We start from the raw sequence: 19,288 nt of genomic DNA, 5'->3' as shown, positions 1-19,288 counted from the left end.
GTGAAATGATCGACTGTAGTTTGCTTTGAAATATTTGAAGTGGGGTTGTAGAGAGCATTGGATGGGGTTCTAAGTGAAACAGATTAACCTATAAATTGATACTTGTTGAAACTAAACTGGGAATTCATTGTGCCTACTTATATAAAGTTTTGAAATTTTTTATAATACAGAAAATGAAAAACTACATTTTGCTTGGGTTAGTATAATAGCTTTTTAACTGATCAACTTTGCTCCGACTTGGCTCCTCTCCTCTGTTTTCAGCAGTAGCCAGAATGCTTTTCTCAAACTCCACTCTCTCTTAACCTTTCTGATAGACTGGCTGAACGGACCTTGCTATTCCTTAGTACCACTGCCTTAAAACCTTTCGTTTAGAAGTTCTGTCCCTTTGGAGTGGCAATTTAACCTTCAAGTTTGTTGTCAAACATTTTCAGTGAAGCCTGCCTTCAGCCTATTAATGGTGTTCACCCCTAAACCCCATCCTAGCATACATACCCTTACTTCTGCTTCACTTGTTTTTGTCCATAGCATTTAGAATGTAATATAGTTTACTTTGTTGTGTATTGATTGTATGCTTTTTTTCCTGTTAGAATGTAACCTTTGTGAGGATGGATCTTTTCTCACTGGGTTATTCTAAGTACCTGGAACAATAATGCCTGGCATAGGGGCGCCTGGGTGGCTCAGTCGTTAAGCGTCTGCCTTCAGCTCAGGTCATGATCTCAGGGTCCTGGGATCGAGCCCCACATCGGGCTCCCTGCTCGGCGGGAGGCCTGCTTCTCCCTCTCCCACTCCCACTCCCCCTGCTTGTAGTCCCTCTCTCGCTGTGTCTCTCTCTGTCAAAGGAATAAAATCTTTTAAAAAAAAAAATAAAAATAATGCCTGGCATATAGCTATTTGCTGAGTGAATGGTACCCAGATTGTTGGAGATTAAAGTATAAAGACTCAGTAATACCAATGGGACTGGAAAGAAATGTTATGGAAGGTATTGAGGATTTCAAAACTGATTTTAAGGGTTGAGGAAGGAAGAAGTTTCCAAATGGCAATATTAGAGGGATGAAGGTGTTACAATTGAGAGTGTCCGTGTACAGGCAGTGGTAGCTGTGGGTGTAAGTGTAATTTCTCACAGAGCGAAGTGGATTGACGTGATGGGTGAGACTTCGCAAGATAACAATTAGAGGCTGGTTGTAGCTAAGGAGTGATTTTCACTTAAGTTGGATGTGGTAAGGGAAAATCTGGTTTCCCCTGGGAAGAATTCCATGTCTTCTGTGTCTACAATGGATAAGTACTTGTATGTTATTTTCCCAACTCTGAAGTTTAGATATCCACATTTTATAATGAGAAAACATACTCCAAAGAAAGTTATCCAGGATGCACACAGCTTGGGAAGATGGACAGAGGCAGTATTGGGCAGAATCCAGTCATACACCAGACCCGTTCATATTTTATGGTTCTTATAATTGACCAGATTGTTAGTGAATATAAATCGGCATAAACCCAGTTTATTTGGAATAAATTACATTGAGAATTCAACAATTAGTCAAAATGTACTCACCACCTAATTTTACAGAGGATCTTTAAACACCATGGTTATGTTGTAATATTCTGTATGTACCAGACTTGTTAGTCAAAGACAGGGTTGTTACATTGAATATACAAACTAATACCATACACAAAATAGAACACAAGTTAACTAGGTTTTAAGAGGTCTCCCCCCGCCGCCCCCCCCCCCCAAGCAAGTCCCAGGCCTAAATTCTGAAAATATTATCCTGTCAAAAGCTATCAGTTTAAAATGACATAATTTTTAAATGAGTTTAGGATAAACCTGAATAGTAAGTATAATTGATCATGATTTATATTATTTAAGGATTCTTATATGGTGATGGCTAAAAACATGGTTCCCAGGTGTTAGAGGACTGTAAGCATTGGTTTGGGACTTGACTGTTTGGGGGAGTTTATGGCAAGGTTAACAAATTTGAAAAAGGACACAAGTTTTAACTTCAGCTCTAAATATAAAGGCATAATGTATTGAAGGTTAATGGTAAACTGAATACAAGATACTTTTTAATCAGAGCACAAAGTAATATTTAGACACCAGAAAAGCAAAACCTTAATTTAATTCTAAATCTTTGTTATTCCTATGACTGAATATGCATTCAAGATGTTAGATATTAAAGAGAAGTTAAAAAGTTGGTAAGTTGTTCAACTGAAAATTCCTATAAGAATATTCACTGGAACTTTGGGGTCAGTGAATCCATGTGGCACAAAGAAAAAAAAAACCCAGCCAAGTGGTTGTTTTAAATGAGTCTTTCCACATAGTTAACATTAAAACAACCAGTTGTAATTGTGGATAGCCTTAGGCCAACTACGTGAGTTTTCAAAGAGGAAATAACAAAAATTACTTGAAAAGATAAAAAGCATAATATAAAAACTACCAAAGCTGGGAGAGTGGATACAGTGGGGGCAAAGGGAATAGAAAACTGCAATTACTGTTTGAATTTGGCCAGCCAAAAAGCAAACTGATTACCCATCATTTTTGCATTTACTTGACCAATTATGTTATCTCATTACAGTATCTTTGACACTTCTATTAGAATCTCCATTACCTACAAAATTTGGCTTCTGACATAGAGACCTGAAAAGCAATCACAATTGACTTCATTTAGGGTAGTTTCCTACCAAGGTTTTTTAAACAAAAAAAAAACCTTTCCTTTGACTCAGTAAATTCTTGGATAGAGTGGACAGTGATTAGCTACTATGTGAAATGTGAATTTAAATGTTGACTAACCTTATGAATGGGCTTACATTCAGGTCTTTTTCCTCTAAAATTTAGAATACACTGAATGAATCTTAAGCGTAAGAGTTCAAAAAAATTACCTCCTAGTTCAGATTTAAGAATCCCAGCTTCAAAAGACGCAATGGCAAAAGTTTTAACTCCTTCAGACCATCAACAGTGAATTGTATCCAAAGAGGCACAGTTGCAAGGTCAAGATCGAGCTGCATTCTATACCTTTGTGAGCGGTCCCTGTATACACTGGTGTCAGAACAGTGGAGCTCCACAGGAGAGAGCAAGTCTTATGGAGTAATAGCCTCTGATGACTTGGTAATAAACCACATCATTTTAGGATATTTAGCTTTCCTAAGTATGTAAGATCCTTGCCTCACAATCCAAGTGAGGAAGAATGCTGTCAATTTGTCTAAAGAGGAATTTGCCGTACTGTGAGGTTGGGTGACTGCTGTCTCCACAGGCAGTTGGGTCTAGCTCTTCTTAATCTTAATCCTGTGATCTTTCCATGAGTTGAGTTATGGAAGTTCTGTTTTTAAATCAGATCTGATACAAGGAGGCACCTCACAAAATGCCATGTTTTATAAGTGATGGTTTTTATTTCTATTGAGAAAAACTAGGATCTATGTGCTTAAGAGTCTATGCTGGAGCTGATGATAAATAAGCATTACTTATGTATTTTCTAAAGGGGAAAAGCACCTTGTTAGAAGTGACAGAATAATCACTATCCAGTGTTAAGAGTTTTAAATTTCTGCTGTGGAGTCTAGCAAAAGTTGCACTTTTTCTCTAAGTAATTTGTTATAAGTAGCTATTGGTATTTATAGAAGAAAGCTAGAGAAGAATGATGGATAACAGCTCATTAAACTTGAAGCAGTGTATCAGATAATCCTCATAGCTTACTGTCTGGGTAAAGCCTTTATCTTCACATCCAAGAACTGAATTCAGTGATGTGAATACCTAACGGAAAATTCATTTGGACCACACAGCAGAGACCGTGATTGTCATCACCTTGGTTACCACTAGTATTTCAAATTGTCTTCTATAAGTTACCAGTATATGGAACTGGAGTGAATTTTTAGACTTTCTATCATGCAGACAGAAACAGGATCCGTTTCACTAAGAACTTTCTGTGGCCTTACTTTAATGGTATCTGTTGTAAGTTCTTTGCTTTCCAAATTTTTTTTCTCTTTCGCTTATGAAAAATGGTAATTGATAAAAGTAGAACCAGCGTGGAGAAGAAGCAACAACCAAAGAATATCAATGGTTTCTTTTGCACAAGAAATAAGCAGACCATGCACTCTGTGTTTCTTTGAGTCTGACTGCACCTAGGACTCGTGTTCTCAGAAGGGAAGCCGCTGTTGCCGATCAGTTTGTTGTAAAGCTGAACTGAGGATTTAGCTTTGAATTCAGATGTGAAGAATCCAAATCTGGGTTTAGATTTTTCTTCAGTCAGTTTGAATGCATAATAGCCTTTGATTTTGACTTTATCAATTAGGTGTGCTGAAAAGTATCAGAAATGAACATTAATCACAAATGAACTATAAAATATCTGAGTAAGAATTTAGTTTCCATTGAAATAAGCTAAACTCAAAGTAGCAATTGTCATTAAAGGGTTTTCTGACATTCTTTTATGATTGATAAAAATGTGAAAATATGTGTAAGCTTAAAAAATTTTGAAGTAAAACTTTGATCCATAAATAATACAAAAACACCTGGGGGTGGGGGCAGGGCGTAAAAAATTTAAGAACTGGAGCCACGAAAGTGTAAAAGGACTTACTGTCATTGTGTTCATTTGGTCACAAGCGGAAAAATCTTGTCTGTTTGGCCTGATTCCAGACCTCAGATGTGCTCTTGGTGCTGCCCAATAACCATACTTGGTTTCCCCTGGTCACTTGACTGATACACACCTCTGCTCAAACTGTCATCCTTGCTTTGAAGGGATGACCTTCTTACCTATTTCACTTAAAAACTGAAGTACTCAGAGGAGAATTCTCCAATTTCCCACCATCACTTCTATCCACCTACTACCATACTTCTGTTACTATGGATGACCTGACCTGTCCATGTTCCTGAAAGAGGCTGACTCTTCACCTATACACTAAGTTTATTCTCTCTTGCTTACTCAAGGACATCTCCATCTGTTCTCCCCTTCTCTCCTGTATTACCCCTCACTATTGAGTCATTTCCATATGAACATGCTATAACTTCTGATATCTTAAGCAAAAAAAGCCCCCCCTTGATTGCATACTCTCCTCTAGTTATCTTTACAGCACTGGCTCCTATTCACTCTTACTGGTTTCTCATCTCTCTGACCTCTGAATATTGAAGTGTTTCAGGGCTCAGGCCTCTCTGCTTGCTCCCTTGTGATATCATCCAGCCTTATTGTTTCTAAATACCATTCTTGCTCTTTTTTTTTTTTTTAAGATTTATTTGTCGGAGCACAAGCAGGGGGAGCTGCAGGCAGAGGGAGAAGCAGGCTCCCCGCCGAGCAAGGAGCCCCATGAGGGACCTGAGCCAAAGGCATGTGCTTAACCGACTGAGCCACTCAGGTGTCCCACCATTCTTGCTCTTAACTCCGAAATTTGTATCTCAGCCCCAGACCTCTCCGCGGAACCTGAGACTCCAATTAGCCTATTTGACATCTCTAATTGGATGTCTAATAGACATCTCAAACAACCTGTGCAACACCAAACAACTCCAAAAATCTGTTCCACCAGTCTCCTCCGACCTGGTAAATGGCCACTCACCCTTTAGTTGCTCAAACCAAAACAGATTGTTTCTTCACTCCCCTCTCACAACCCCCATCCAATTCTGTTGACTTTACCTTCAGAATAAATCCAGATCCTAGCCTCTTCTCACCATCTCCACTTTTAATAACCTAATCCAGTCCCCCATTATTTCTTAGACTACTCCAACCCTCCCTGATTCTGTTCTTGCTCCTTTACAATGTATCCAAAAAGCTGCCAGAGTGATTCTTTTAAAGTGTGAGTTAGGTCATGTCCCCTTCTTTTTAAAACCTTCCATAGCCTGCCGATTTCAGAGTAAGAGCCACAGTTCTTACAATGGCTTACTAAGCTCTGTCTGATCTGCTTCTATTTCCTTGACCTCATCTCTGATTACTTTCCCCCGTTGCTCATGCTTCCACCACTTTTACCTCCTTCCTGAACCTCAAACAGGCCAGGCATACTCCCACATTAGGTTTTTTGCAATTGCTGTTCTCTCACCTGGAACATTTCACAGATAACTGCACAGGTTTGCTGCCTTGCTCCTCCAGGTCTTTGAAGACTTCCCCAACCACGCCTTAGAATTGTAACTACTCCTATACCCACTCCTGGTCACCCTCTTCCCTGCTGTTTTTTCTCCATACAGCTATATATCTTATTTGTTGACTCTCATCCCACAAAAATATAGGCTTCATGAGGACAGTAATTTTTACTTTGTTCAGTGGTGATAACAGTGCCCGGAACAGTTTCTGCCTATATTAGGTGCTTAGTAAATAAGTATATTTCTGGGATCTTTTTGCTGCTTCAACAAAATCTATTATGAACATTTAAAAGTATTTTTAAAATGATAGGCAATACTGCAAAGATTATGTAAGATACTCTCAAACACTGTTGTTCGCTTCCATCAAAATAGATAAAATTGAGGAATTTTTAAAAAGTATTAAAAAATTATAGCTTGCTTGGGGAGGGGGATGAAAACCGCTGTTTGTAACATGACCCAATAATTCCATAGTGGGCAGTCCTTCTTAGGAAGATAATCAGAAATGAAGACAAAGATTTATATCCAAAGGTACTTGCTTCTTAGTATTAAAAACCCCATGTCAAACAGAGGAATGCTTACATGCATAAAGATATGTCTATATGATGGGATATTAAGCAACCATTAAAATAGTATTAAGGCGGGGCACCTGGGTGGCTCAGTCAGTTAAGCTTCTGCCTTCGGCTCCGGTCATGATCCCAGGGTCCTAGGATCGAGCCCCGCATCCCCCCGCCCCCCCACCCCCGCTTAGCAGGGAGTCTGCTTCTCCTTTTCTCTCTCCCTTTGCCTCTCCCCCTGCTCATGCTCGCTCTCTCTCCCTCAAATACATAAAATCTTTTAAAAAAATATTAAGGCAATTTTAGTGACGTGGAACACTAACAATGTGATATTAGAAAAAAAAGTTGGATACAAAACTTTCACTTGTACTAAAACTGTCTAGCACACATGGTGGGAGTAAATAATCCAAAATACCAACAGTGCTTAATTGGGGGAGCTCACCTGGGCCTCAGGTGATTTGTTTTTGTTTTGTGTTTTTCTGATCTTTTAAAAAATACTTTTCTAAACTTGCCAGATTTTCCCTAATGAGCTGGCACTGTCACTAACGCACCTTCTCCGCTCATTCTTTCGTTCACCTGAGCTGGTAATGTCGTTTCACACTCTCTGATACGGCCCGAACCTCACCTTTCAAAGCCTCCTGAATGTATTTCTCTAAGTAGTATTTTCTGAGTTCATCATTTTCCAGAGACTGGTCATCGATGCCACTGGCCGTGATGTAAACATCCACGTCTCCATAGTTCTTCCGGATCCACCTCAGCACCTTGCGCTCGCCCCAAGGCAGGACAGCCAGGCGGCTGGGGGAGCTCAGGCGGGTGATGTCCTGCAGGAACTGGACGTCCCTGTCGGCGTCGTAGCGGCTGCCGTTCTGGCGCGCGTGCATCACGAACCTGGTGGTGAAGTGGTTGAGCGCGTAGAAGTCGGCGGCGCCCTTGACCAGCCTCCTCTCCTCCTCGGTGAAGCGAGGCAGGGTGGAGCGCGAGAGCCCCTGCCTGTTCTTGAGCGCGATGTACTCCCTCATGGCCAACGGGTAGTCCCCGGTCTTGAAGAGGGGCTCTGCGAACCAGGCGATTTCGAACTGGAGGAGGCGCTCGGCCGCCTGCCAGTGCGAGTCGGCGTAGGGGTTGGCGGGTTCGGCCCAGTCCGAGTGCAAAGCCAGCGACACGGCCCCGCGCTGCACAGGCCTGAACTGCCTGTCGTAGAGGCGCCAGACCAGCGCGTGGGCGATCAGCAGGTTGTGCGCTGCCCGGTAGGTGTCGTTACCAGTGTGGCTGTAGATGTCACTCAGCCGGTTGGGCTCATTGATGGTGATCCAGAGCTTCACCAGGTCCCCCAGCTCCTGGAAGCACAGCCCAGCGTAGTCCTGGAAGGCCTGGGCTGTGGATGGGTTCAGCCAGCCCCCGCCGTGCAGCAGGGGCGTGGGGAGGCCCAGGTGGGCGTGCGTCGGATAGTACAAGGTGACCATCGGGGAGATGTTGAGCTTCAGCCCCTCGCTGACCACACACCTGTAGTACGTCAGAGCTTGGCGGTCAACCACGGACAGGTTGCCGGTGGGGAGGACTGAGGGCCAGTCCAGAGCAAACCTGTAGTGAGTGACTTTCATTCTTGCCAACATCTCCAGTTGTCTCTTGATGCTGCCGAAGTCTGTGCATTGAGCGGGCCGTGTTTTCAGCCTCACCCCTTCCACTCGGTGCAGCAGTCTGTTGCCCGTCACATTCCACACGTACAGGTGAGGGTCGCTGAACTGTGGGGAGGAAGCCACCACCTTGGGCTGTGAAAAACAAGCACATTCAAGATTTATTTATTTGTCAGAGAGAGTGGGAGGGAGAGGGGGAGAGAGAGAGAGCACAAGCAGGGGGAGGGGCAGAGGGAGAAGCAGACTCCCCACTGAGCAGGGAGCCCGATGCAGGACTCGATCCCAGGGGCCGATGAGAACACCCACCCACGGGCCTATGAGAACACCGCATTTCTTCATCCACAGGACAATACCGAACACCCTCTTTATGCAAGATACTTAGATTATGACTGGTAAAAACAGTAAACTATCCCCCAGGAACTCCCAAATTGACTCTTGGATCTGATGGTGTGTCATACCCTGCCCCCCACTAAGGAGCTAATCCTTGACTCTTGTCCTCATTCTGCCCCTTTGAAACTCGGGCTTGGCAACTCTGTCTAGTGACAGAGCAATCTCACCCACCTCACAGGTGTGTTGTGACGAGTCAATGACTCTGGGAAAGCGCTCTGTCAACTCTAAAGCAATCTACAAACATAAGGTAGTCATGACTTGGGTTTAGTTTTCCATGGTTGCAGTAATTGCCTGCTAGGCCCTTAAGTCTAAATTAAAACAGGAAAGGGCTTAAGAAAAAACATTTCCAAATTCAACATTAATAAGAGAAAATAAAAGTTCTGTACTTGTTTTAAAGTACCTTTTCTTCCTATGGCTGAATTTAAATGCACCTGGAAAAAAAATGATAATTAACCTTTGGTAAATATTTTCCCTCTAATTGTTTTCTCGTGTGTCATCCTTCATAGTCCAATTACAAAACCATATCACTGCCCACTTACCATCTGGCAGCCAGTTATCTAGAACATTAAACTGAGAGAACATTGATCATGTGAGCATGAAGTTAAATCTGCATATAATTGAGTAAAATCCTTCTAGCTTAGATTGACAATCTCAATGTTTTGAAACCTCAGAGCATCTTAATACTGAAAGGGTGTTTACAAAGAGCAATCTTGCTAAGAGGTAAGGCAAGATCAAATGAATATCTGTCTTTTAAAAACCTCCAACAAGCATTCGGTTTAGCAAGTGGGTGTGATTAATCTGCTAAGAGATCTAGTTGGAGGTGGTGAACCACAATCTCAACCCTAGTTCCTGAGAGCTTAATTCTAAAATTCTGTTCCCCACTAAGACTGATCCTGGACTCGTTGGAGAAATGGCTTTTTCCAGTCTGGGGCAGGAAAAGAATGAGGTGATGCTGGTACATCTTATGCCAGAAAAGTAAGGATGCACTTAAAAACTGAAAAGGAAATGTCAAAAAGACACACGAGCGGGGCGCCTGGGTGGCTCAGTCGGTTAAGCGTCTGCCTTCGGCTCAGGTCATGATCCCAGAGTCCTGGGATCGAGCCCCACGTCGGGCTCACTGCTCAGTGGAGAGCCTGCTTCTCCCTCTCCCTCTGCCTGCCTCTGCCTACTTATGTTCTCTCTCTGTCAAGTAAATAAATAAAATCTAAAAAAAAAAAAAAAAAAAGACACAGGAGCAGTTTGAAGGAGTCCCATTGGCCACCTTTGAGATAATCTGAGCATCAAAAAGACTAATGAAACAATGACAGTAATGAATTATAATGCATTGAAATTAAGAGAATTACCCGATATATGTAGAAGGAATAATATAATTAGAAATTCACCATTTTGCAACCTACAAAGTAATAGTTCAGGTAAAGTTTATGAATCAATATTAAGACCACTAGTGACATGTTGGGAAGCAGGATATATATACGGACGGTCTCAAAGTGTCACCAGCACATTACTTCTTAATTACAAATGGGAAAGGTACGTTTCAATTAAGAGATCTTGCAAATGCTACCTTAATCTAGAAATGTGGTAACTACTACTTCAACACATTAACATCTTCCATAATGAAACAATGACATCATGTGCTTCCTGATGCGATATATTGGGAAATACACAACCTCATCGAATCCAATAAAGAAACAAAGAAATCCAGAACATGAGACATTCTACAATCAATTGGTCTGGGCTCTTCAAATATGCCAATACTATGAACTTGGGGGAATTATTCTGAGTTAAAGGAGGCTAAAGATGAAGGACAACCAGTGTGTCATCCTTGTTTGTATTCTTGATCTAAAATTTTTTTTTAAATCTATAAAGGACATTTTGGAAACATTTAGGATAATTTGAATATGGAATGTATGTTAGATGATATTAAATCAATATTAAATATTATGGGAATGATAATTTAATAATGATATAGGAGAATGTCCTTATTTTTAGGAGACACATTTGAGTAGAAATATTTTGGAGTGAAGTGTAATAATGTCTGCAACTTTTCACTGGTTTATAAAAGAGAGATAAAGCAAATGTGGCAAAATGTTAACAATTGGTCAGTCTCGATGAAGGGAATATGGGTGTTTATTGTATGAGTCTGAAACTTATCAAAACAAAATGTTAGAGGAGAAAAGAATACTGAGAGGCTGGGGGAAAATAAGATAGGCATGTTTGTAGGTAGGCACACCAATATTTTTAAAGTGTTACTTTCATTTTGTCAGTCTTCCTATAGAGGACATCTAGTTTTTTGGCATCTATCTATTCATACATCCTCTGGCTGATTTTTTCAAAAAGCACTCTAATTTTCCTTGACAAATAATTCATCCTCACTCTTAGTCCAAGTTCAAGGGAGGCTGATGCCTCACTGGGCTCCTGGCGAAAGCAAGAAACTCAGAACTTGCTGATCACAGAATTGCTTCGCCCTGACCCAAGTGATTCACTCTTGCTCCTCAGAGTAGGGATAGGGCCCCCCGATGGGGTAGACATTCACAGTGTCAATCACTGGGGCACAAATAGGTCTTCAGATGAAGTAGAAACTTACAGGTTGGGTCGTGTACAGGCAGGAACTCTTATCTCTCCTGGGATCTTTCTTTTCTTGGTGTGGAATTAAAGAAAATATAAACCCATTTGAAGCGGTAGGGAAAAGATGGCCTGCCTTTGCCATGTAGAGGGGATAGGAACTGGGTAAGTAGTTGGCTTTACAGGGGACACAAGTTGAAGATGAATCAGTTCTGTATTTAGGTTACTCTCTATCTTTTCCACCATTATTATCTCTGAGCCTTTTCTAAATCATGTTTAAGTATCAACAGGGATTGAGATTCATGACCTGTGAACTGTGTCCACTCATGGTTTGAGCCCTTTTGTCTGGTCCATCCCTTGTAGATCTTGCTGTCTTTCCATATGCTTCTAGAATACAGGCCATAGTGTGGTATTGTGAGGTCTTATCGTGGTGTCAGGAAACAGACAGATCTGGGTACCCTGAACAAATTAGGAAACCTCCCTAAGCCTCAGTTTCCTTGCTTGTAAAATGAGGGTTTTAAGATTTAGGAGAGAGAATGTACATATATACAACAGCTATATGCTTGGCACATAAATAAGGGCTTAAAAAATTAGTTGCTATTATTTTGAAAAGAGCACTGTAAATATGGAGGCTTGCGGGCTGCCTGTTACAGTCTTGCCACTATTTATGTTGCCTTGGACAAGTCACTTAGATCTCAATTATGAACGATGGGTCTCATTTTCCTAATCTGTAAAACGAAGGATTTGGAATAGGAGGTCTCTAACAGCTCATCTGGCTCTAAAAGTTGACCTTAACAACTTCACTTTGCATGGTACATGGCCAGTGCTCAGTTGGCCACGTAGCTGACGCTGCCCTAGGAAGGCACACAGCAGGGAGCAAAGCCTCGAACCTCTCCACCCTTGCGGAGCAAGCTTGCGTTCTAGTGGGGCAGATGGGGAGATATTGGTCAAAGAGTACAAACTCACAGTGATAAAATTAAGTTCTGAGGATCGGATGTACAGCATGGTGATTATAGCTAATGATACAGTATTACACACTTTAACGTTGCTAAGAGAATAGATCTTAAATGTTCTCACCGCAGAAAGAAATGGGAATTTTGTTATGGTGGTAATTGTTTTGCAATATATAAATGTATCAAGTCACCATGTTGTCCACCTTAAACTTACACAATGTTGTATGTCAATTATCTCTCAATAAAGCTAGAGAAAAAAAGAAAAATGTGTAAAGTACATAGTGGTATATTAGCTAGTGATGAATAGGATATATAGGGGGGACAAAGGAAGAAAGGGGAATGAGAGGATTGTGATTCTTTTTTGGAGTGGAGAGAAGCCTTATTGAGAAGGTGGCATTTAAGGAAGTAATGTGATGAAGGTGACGAATGAACATGGGAGACCCCACGAGGATATAGAGACCTCATAAGGCAAATCATTCAAACCTATCAAATAACAGGAACCACTTAAATCAAGGGCCACTAATAATTGGCTTTTGGCAAAACAAAATCTATAAAACGATTTTATAATTTTGATGCTACTGACCAAATGCCTCTTTTAGAAAGGACTGTAAGTTCCCTCTAGACCGTATACTTCTTGAGCGCAGGCTCTCATCTCAGAACTCAGGATAAGTTCTGGTACATGAGAGGCTCTGGGTAAGCACTAATTCTCATCTTCCTTCCTCTTTCCCCAATTCCCCTCCAGAACCTCCAAGTAATCATATTTCCTCTTGCCTGACAGCTGTCATTGAGTCCATGAATTAAATACTACGTCCGGTCTGCACCCGTTTATAGTTACTTTGTAAGCGGTCACTCACCTTAAGGACAGACTCGGTGACGCCCCACGAGAAGTCGCAGGGAAACTGACCCCGCACATCCGGGGTGGACTCTTTGAAAGTAAAACCATTTTCCTGGATGATCTGTTTATAGTAACGTGCCGAAGACTTGGGCTTTCTTTCTTTTTGCTTGCTATTCAAATCCACATAAAACAATCCTCGGCGAGTGGTGTAAGCATCCTGCCATTCAAAGCCATCCAGGAGGGACCAGGCAGTGTAGCCGAACACTTGTATTCCATCCAGCCTTATAGCTGCACAGAGGAAGAAAAGCAGAGATGTTCACTCTGGTTCGTGTTTCTGATTCGCGAACAATCTGCCAGGGGACGTGTTGCCAGGAACATATGGTGAAACCGGCTTTTCTCCTCATTTGCAGGTTTGTGATGTACAATAGAAAATTCACGTTGATACTTGAAAAATGACAATTATTTTCACCTGGGATGGTCCTTCCCCTTACCCGCAACAGGGGAAAGACACACTTCAAGGATCCAATTTCAAATATTCCTGAGAATATGAGTGGGCAAATCTGTGCCAGAAGGCATAGAAATCCCTAGAACCCTCCAGGACCCAGGCAGAGGTCTGCTCATGACCAAGAGCGTCTCATTTCAAGCTTGGGTTAGGTCCCATTTGTGGAGGAACTATCTTCTATGAAACTGCCCTTTAAGGACCGAAAAATCAGCTTTGAGAATGAACAAAAGTGAATGTACATACAAGGAGGAGAAACAAGTACAGTATTGTGGGAGAGGGGGCCGGCGGAGGGGCGGGGGCAGGAGGCCGCTATTCCCCTGGGATGGTGCTCCTGGGCAAGTTTCGGAGCAGAAAAGGTTGGAAAAGATCTCTCAGGACCTTTCTAGCATTAAAAACTCTGATTCGGTAACTTTTTTTTTTTAAGATTTTTTTTTTTTTTTTTAAGTGATCTCTATACCCAATGTGGGGTTCGAACTTACAACCCCACGATCAAGAGTCACGTGCTCTACCGACGGAGCCAGCCAGGAGCCCCCGATTCAATAACTTTGAGGAATTGGGTAAACATGAAATATGGAAATCAATAGCAGCAATAAAAGCACCAAATCCCCAAACCAACCACAAACTATTTTTCTTCTCTTAAAACCTTTCATTTCTCTCACAGAAATGCCTCATTTCTGCATTTTTGGCTTTTTGTCACTGATGGTCTTTTCCTAAAAGGTGGAGAATCCATCCGAGGAGATTCTAGGGAGATAAGTATGTTTCAGTAGGCCCTGCTTCTAGTGCTTTTGGTGTTGTAGGGCCCTCAGGGGAGAGGGAATGGTGACACCTAGGGAATGGATACCCTTTCTGCCAGACTGCATGGTATTTGGCTCAGGCTCTGTAGGCTGGGCCCTTTGCTCTGGAGGCCCCCACTATGCACCTGGCCATGGCTGGGTGCAGCTCTGTTCCATGCTGCTCCTTCCCACAGTTTAGGGGCAACAAGATCTTACTCTTCCTGAGGACCCTCCCTGAAGGCTCTCCTGCAGAACCTGCCTTTTCCTCTAGGCTTGTGACTTCTAAATTTTAATTAAGTAGTTAATTAATTATTTATTTAATTAGTTTATTTATTTATAGTTTTTTTTAAAGATTTTATTTATTTATTTATTTGAAAGAGAGAGAGAGAAACAGCATGAGAGGGCAGAGGGTCAGAGGGAGAAGCAGGCTCCCCGCTGAGCCGGGAGCCCAATGTGGGACTCGATCCCAGGACTCTGGGATCATGACCTGAGCCGAAGGCAGTCACTTAACCAACTGAGCCACCCAGGCACCCCTAGTTTATTTATTTTTAAATAAACTCTATCCCCAACATGGGACTGGAACTCACCACCCCAAGATTAAGAGTTGCATGCTCAGGGGCGCCTGGGTGGCTCTGTCCGTTAAGCGTCCAACTCTTGCTTTTGGCTCAGATCATGAGATCGGGGTCCTGAGATCGAGCCCTGTGACAGGCTCTGTGCTCAGTGCAGAGTCTGCTTGTTCCTCTCCCTCTGCTCTGACCCCAGTTACACGGGCTCTCTCTCTCTCATAAATAAAATCTTAAAAAAAAATAGTTGTGACTTCTAAAGAGAGGCACAAACTTTTAGAAAGCTCTGCTGAGAATTTCTTTATATTTGGTGAAATGGAGCCCAATTCTGTAGGGGACAGACCCATCACAATTTGGGCTTGTCTATGGCTCCATTATTTCAATCAGCCACCTGTAGATGTCACTACTTGAGTAGTGGAAAAGGAATGAGGGGCTTAGCAGGGGTCGGAGGAATATCCAGGAGCAATAGAAATTACTCAGCTTTGCCATTCATGGCTCATTCTTTGTCTTCAGAACTTTTCACTGTTTAGGCATGTAATAGAATAAAAAGAGCAAAATTTCTTTTTTTAAAAAATTTAATTAATTAATTAATTAATTAATTTGAGATAGAGATCAAGTGGGGAGAGGGGCAGAGGAGAAGGGAGAAAGAGAGAAGCAGACTTCCCGCTGAGCGTGGAGCCTGCCACAGGGCTTGAACCCACAACCCTGAACCTGAGCCAAAATCAAGAGTGGGACGCTCAACCGATTGAGTCACCCAGGTGCCCCTAAAAAGAGCACAATTTCAAGAAAAGTTTCAATATCTTAGACTAAAGTACTGCTAGAAAACTTTGGGACATATCTCTTGAGCATATGGCTCAGTTGGGTGGCTCAGTTGGTTAAGCGTCTGACTCTTGGTTTTGGCTCAAGTCACGATCTCAGGGTTGTGAGATGGAGCTCCGCATGGGGCTCTGTGCTCAGCATGGAATCTGCTTGAGAATCTCTCTCTCCCTCTCTCTCTCCCTCTGCCCCTCCCCCAGCTCTCTTTCTCTCAAATAAATAAATAAATTTTTAAAAATTTTAAAATCTTTAAAAAAATGAAAAGAAGAATGATACAGCACCTTGTTGCCAATTAAGGATGTATATCTACAGTCTAGTATTATTTTGTTGTCAAACTTTTATTTAAAAAGGACATGAGAGTAACACAAAAACTCTATCAACATGGGTCAATGGGAAAGCCCAACAACAATAATCATATGTTCGAAGATGACATTAAGTGTCCTATAGGATAAATATTCAAAGGTTTAAAAAATTGAGCTAATGTGCAACCAACCTTGAAGAACCTGGTTGAGGAAATTCTTCATCATGTAGATGGCTGTAGTATCTTCTGTTTTCACATGACTGTCTGTGAACCAGCCATTCTCAGCAATCAAGATCCGGGGGTTGCCATATTCCAGCTTAATCCAATTCAGCACTTCTCTTAAGTTGAGTGACACATTTTGTCCCATTTTAGCCATGGTGTTCTGGGGCTTGAAATTGTTGGGTCCAAAGGAAAAGGCAAAGAAGTCAGCGGTGCCCCTCACGTCCTTCTTCTCTGCTTCAGAGAAAAGGGGTAGAATGGAGAGCAACTTCTTTTTCATCACCTCTGGATAGTCTCCATCCCCGTGGATAGGGCTGGCAAACCACCCGAGCACGGAAACCATGGATTGTTGACACTTGAGTATATCCATCATGTTTTCTGATCTGTTTGGCTCAATCCAATGGGATCCCAACGTGATTGACACCAAACCCTTCTGATGTGGGCGGAAATTTGTGTTGTAGTTATGCCAAACTTTTGAATGAGCCTAATAAGAAGAAAATATTGTTAATCTTTCTTGTCCTTACTCACAAGGATTGTAATTTGGGCTGGTAGAAGGTCTTTTCAGGGACAAATTGGTGACGCACAGGGTGATGCAGGGGAGAGCTGTCAGGGAACCCTGATGATCTCAAAGTCTGTTCTCTGTCTGCTTCTCTTAGGCCTCCAACCTAAAGCCTTTCCTATAGGATTGCCAAGGGGCAGGCGGAGAACTCCGGTCCAAGCTCCATCTTACTTCTCTCCCTGGCTCCCTTCATGGGCCCTCTAGGGGCTGGGTGCCGGTGACATATTATGTGGATTGTAGAGTTTCTTCCCCTACATAAAAAGACAAAGCTCAGTGATCCTTCTTTGTTCTACAGAATCTCCTTTTAGCCCTAACTTAGAAGTCCAAGAGAATGCACTCTCAAAATCCTGTAAATGGATAATAGAGCCCATCTTCTAGGCTTGTGAAGATTGAATGAATTAATATATGCAAAGGACTTTAGAACAGGGTCTGGCACAGAGTAACCCCTCTATAAGCCATTATTATTACTACTATTACTATTATTTTTATAACATACTATTATTAAGATAATGATTTTATTTTTATAACTATTCTTTTATAACCATATTATTATTAATATAGGTTATTATTATTGTTATTATAAAAGGGTGGCAGGGACTACACAAAGCAGGAAAGAGCGTGGGTTTTGGGTTCAGCACTCTCGGGCTTGAAGTTCAGGTATTTACTGTGTGGCCTTAGACAAGGTTAAGACATGGTTATTCACTTAACCTTTCTGAAATCTCTTAGTATCTTCAGCTGTAAAATGAAGTTAATAATAATGCCCTTTGTAAAGTTGTTAGATGTGATGCTAACGTATATATTAAATACGTAGCATACCATAAGGCCTGTAGGAGCTACTGCTCAAAGATGCATCTTACTACTACTGGTCCTCCCAGAATTTGCATTTCCAGTTGAGCTCTCTGATAACAGAGCCTCATGATGGGTTTCCAGTCTGTTTAATAGGTACTCACTGAGCGCTTACTTAATGCTTGGTTTGCCCTGCCCCGAAAGGCTGAAATAAACGGCACGGGAATGTGCCTTCAGGAGCCAATCATCTTATTGAGAAAATAAGACTGAATGTGCAAAAGAAAACATATAAAATGGCATAAAACAGGTCATTAAGTGACAAAAATAATTAAAAGTTTGGTAAAGGGCCATGAGCTGTATCAGGAGGAGCAAATATCCAGGCCTACAATTAAGGACTCTTGGCCAGTTAATGCTCAAGGTCACTTTGTGACCCGGGCAGCCTTAGAATTGTCCTTTATCTGTGTGACAGCATCTCTTCCCCTCAGACTTGCTTGCCTCCTGATGTCTCTTCGCAGGTGTCCCAAATTTCCTCTGTTTGGGTGTTTCTAAAACAAGTGCACAAACCCTTACTATTTTTAACCCACAATATCTGCTTTCTGTTCTGCTCCTTAGCTTGTCTTTCACTCATTAGAGGTATTTTATATTGGGTCGAATGATCTGAAATGCATTTTTGTAGGCCAAAAATAGTCAAATCTGAGCAATGGTTCAAACCTAATAGATCCTGGGGCGCCTGGGTGGCTCAGTCGGTTGAGCGTCCGAAGCTTGATTTCGGCTCAGGTCATGATCTTGGGCTCCTGGGATGGAGCCCCATGGCTGTCTTCCTGCTCTGGGAGTCAGCTTTTCTCCCTCTCCCTCTGCCTCTACCCCGCTCCTGTGTGTACACGGGCTCTCTCTCTCTCCCAAATAAATAAATAAATCTTAAAAAAAAAATAACCTAATAGATTCTGTGGACACTGATAATGTTCCATAAATTGGGTTAGGATGGGGAGAGATAGGTATTAACCTAGGAGGTAAGAATTCCAGGACTGATGCCTTCTTGCTTTATGCAAGAATAGCTCATTTAAATCCCCCACCCGAACCTGAGTTCCAGCTTCTGGAAGGAATCACAGGGGAGCCTGGGACAGACATCACCTGAAGTGGTCTTAGTTGCTCCTTCTGGGTTTTTGTGGGGCTGGAATCACAATAGAAAGACTCAAAACTGCTTGTCAAAAGACAACAGAAAGACTCAAAACTCCTTTTTTTTTTTCTGATTTGATACAAAAGCAATCACGCATGACTAGAATTCAAAGGCAGCATTCTTAGCTCTATTCTGTCCCTTAATCCCTTGCTATCCTCAGTAATTTCATTCACAAAACCCACAGTGAACAGTACACCTCTTTAGGGCTGTTGTGCACTCTGTAAACTGTAAAGCACTGAACACGCAAGATTCCAAGTCACAAACTAGCTGCCTCGCAAATACGATGGCATCAGACACTAAAGAGAGAGATGGAATCAGGATGTATTTATTAAATCAGTCCTCATAGGAACAAAAAAAGGAGAGGGGAATTTCTTTAAGATAGATGTTCTAGTGCCTAGTTCAGTGACTATATGAAAGTGACGTAAGCTGCAATGAATCTTGGTTGCATCAGCATTGTAATGAGAACGAGGACCACTTAGGAGACGACAGACACGTACATTTGCAATTCCCTTCCAAGCAAGTTTTCTGGAGATATGTATATATAGATACATATACATGTGTGTGGTCATGCCCCAAGGTGACCTTCGTATTCCACAGTGTCTCTTTCCCCTTTGCTGCTAT

The 19,288-nt window shown here is 41.9% G+C and overlaps 1 protein-coding gene across 1 annotated transcript in view; it reads right to left on the bottom strand.

The window, feature by feature from the left end:
• Positions 1-849: 849 nt before the first annotated feature.
• The window catches only part of KLB (klotho beta), a 35,245-nt gene continuing 16,806 nt past the window's right edge, over positions 850-19,288 (bottom strand). Inside the window, exons 2-5 of the mRNA XM_032400212.1 lie at positions 16,119-16,629; positions 12,991-13,259; positions 7,223-8,366; positions 850-4,279 (exon numbers count right to left, since the gene is read on the bottom strand). Of these exons, the coding sequence (XP_032256103.1) occupies positions 3,915-4,279; positions 7,223-8,366; positions 12,991-13,259; positions 16,119-16,629 (2,289 nt within the window). The 3' untranslated portion in view covers positions 850-3,914. The remainder of the gene's footprint in view (positions 4,280-7,222; positions 8,367-12,990; positions 13,260-16,118; positions 16,630-19,288) is intronic.

The sequence above is a fragment of the Phoca vitulina genome, unplaced genomic scaffold (genome assembly GCF_004348235.1).
Source record: "Phoca vitulina isolate PV1807 unplaced genomic scaffold, GSC_HSeal_1.0 scaffold3, whole genome shotgun sequence".
Taxonomy (NCBI): Eukaryota; Metazoa; Chordata; class Mammalia; order Carnivora; family Phocidae; genus Phoca; species Phoca vitulina.
The sequence above is the reverse complement of the archived record's forward strand: the minus strand, read 5'-3'. Positions and strand labels throughout refer to the sequence as shown.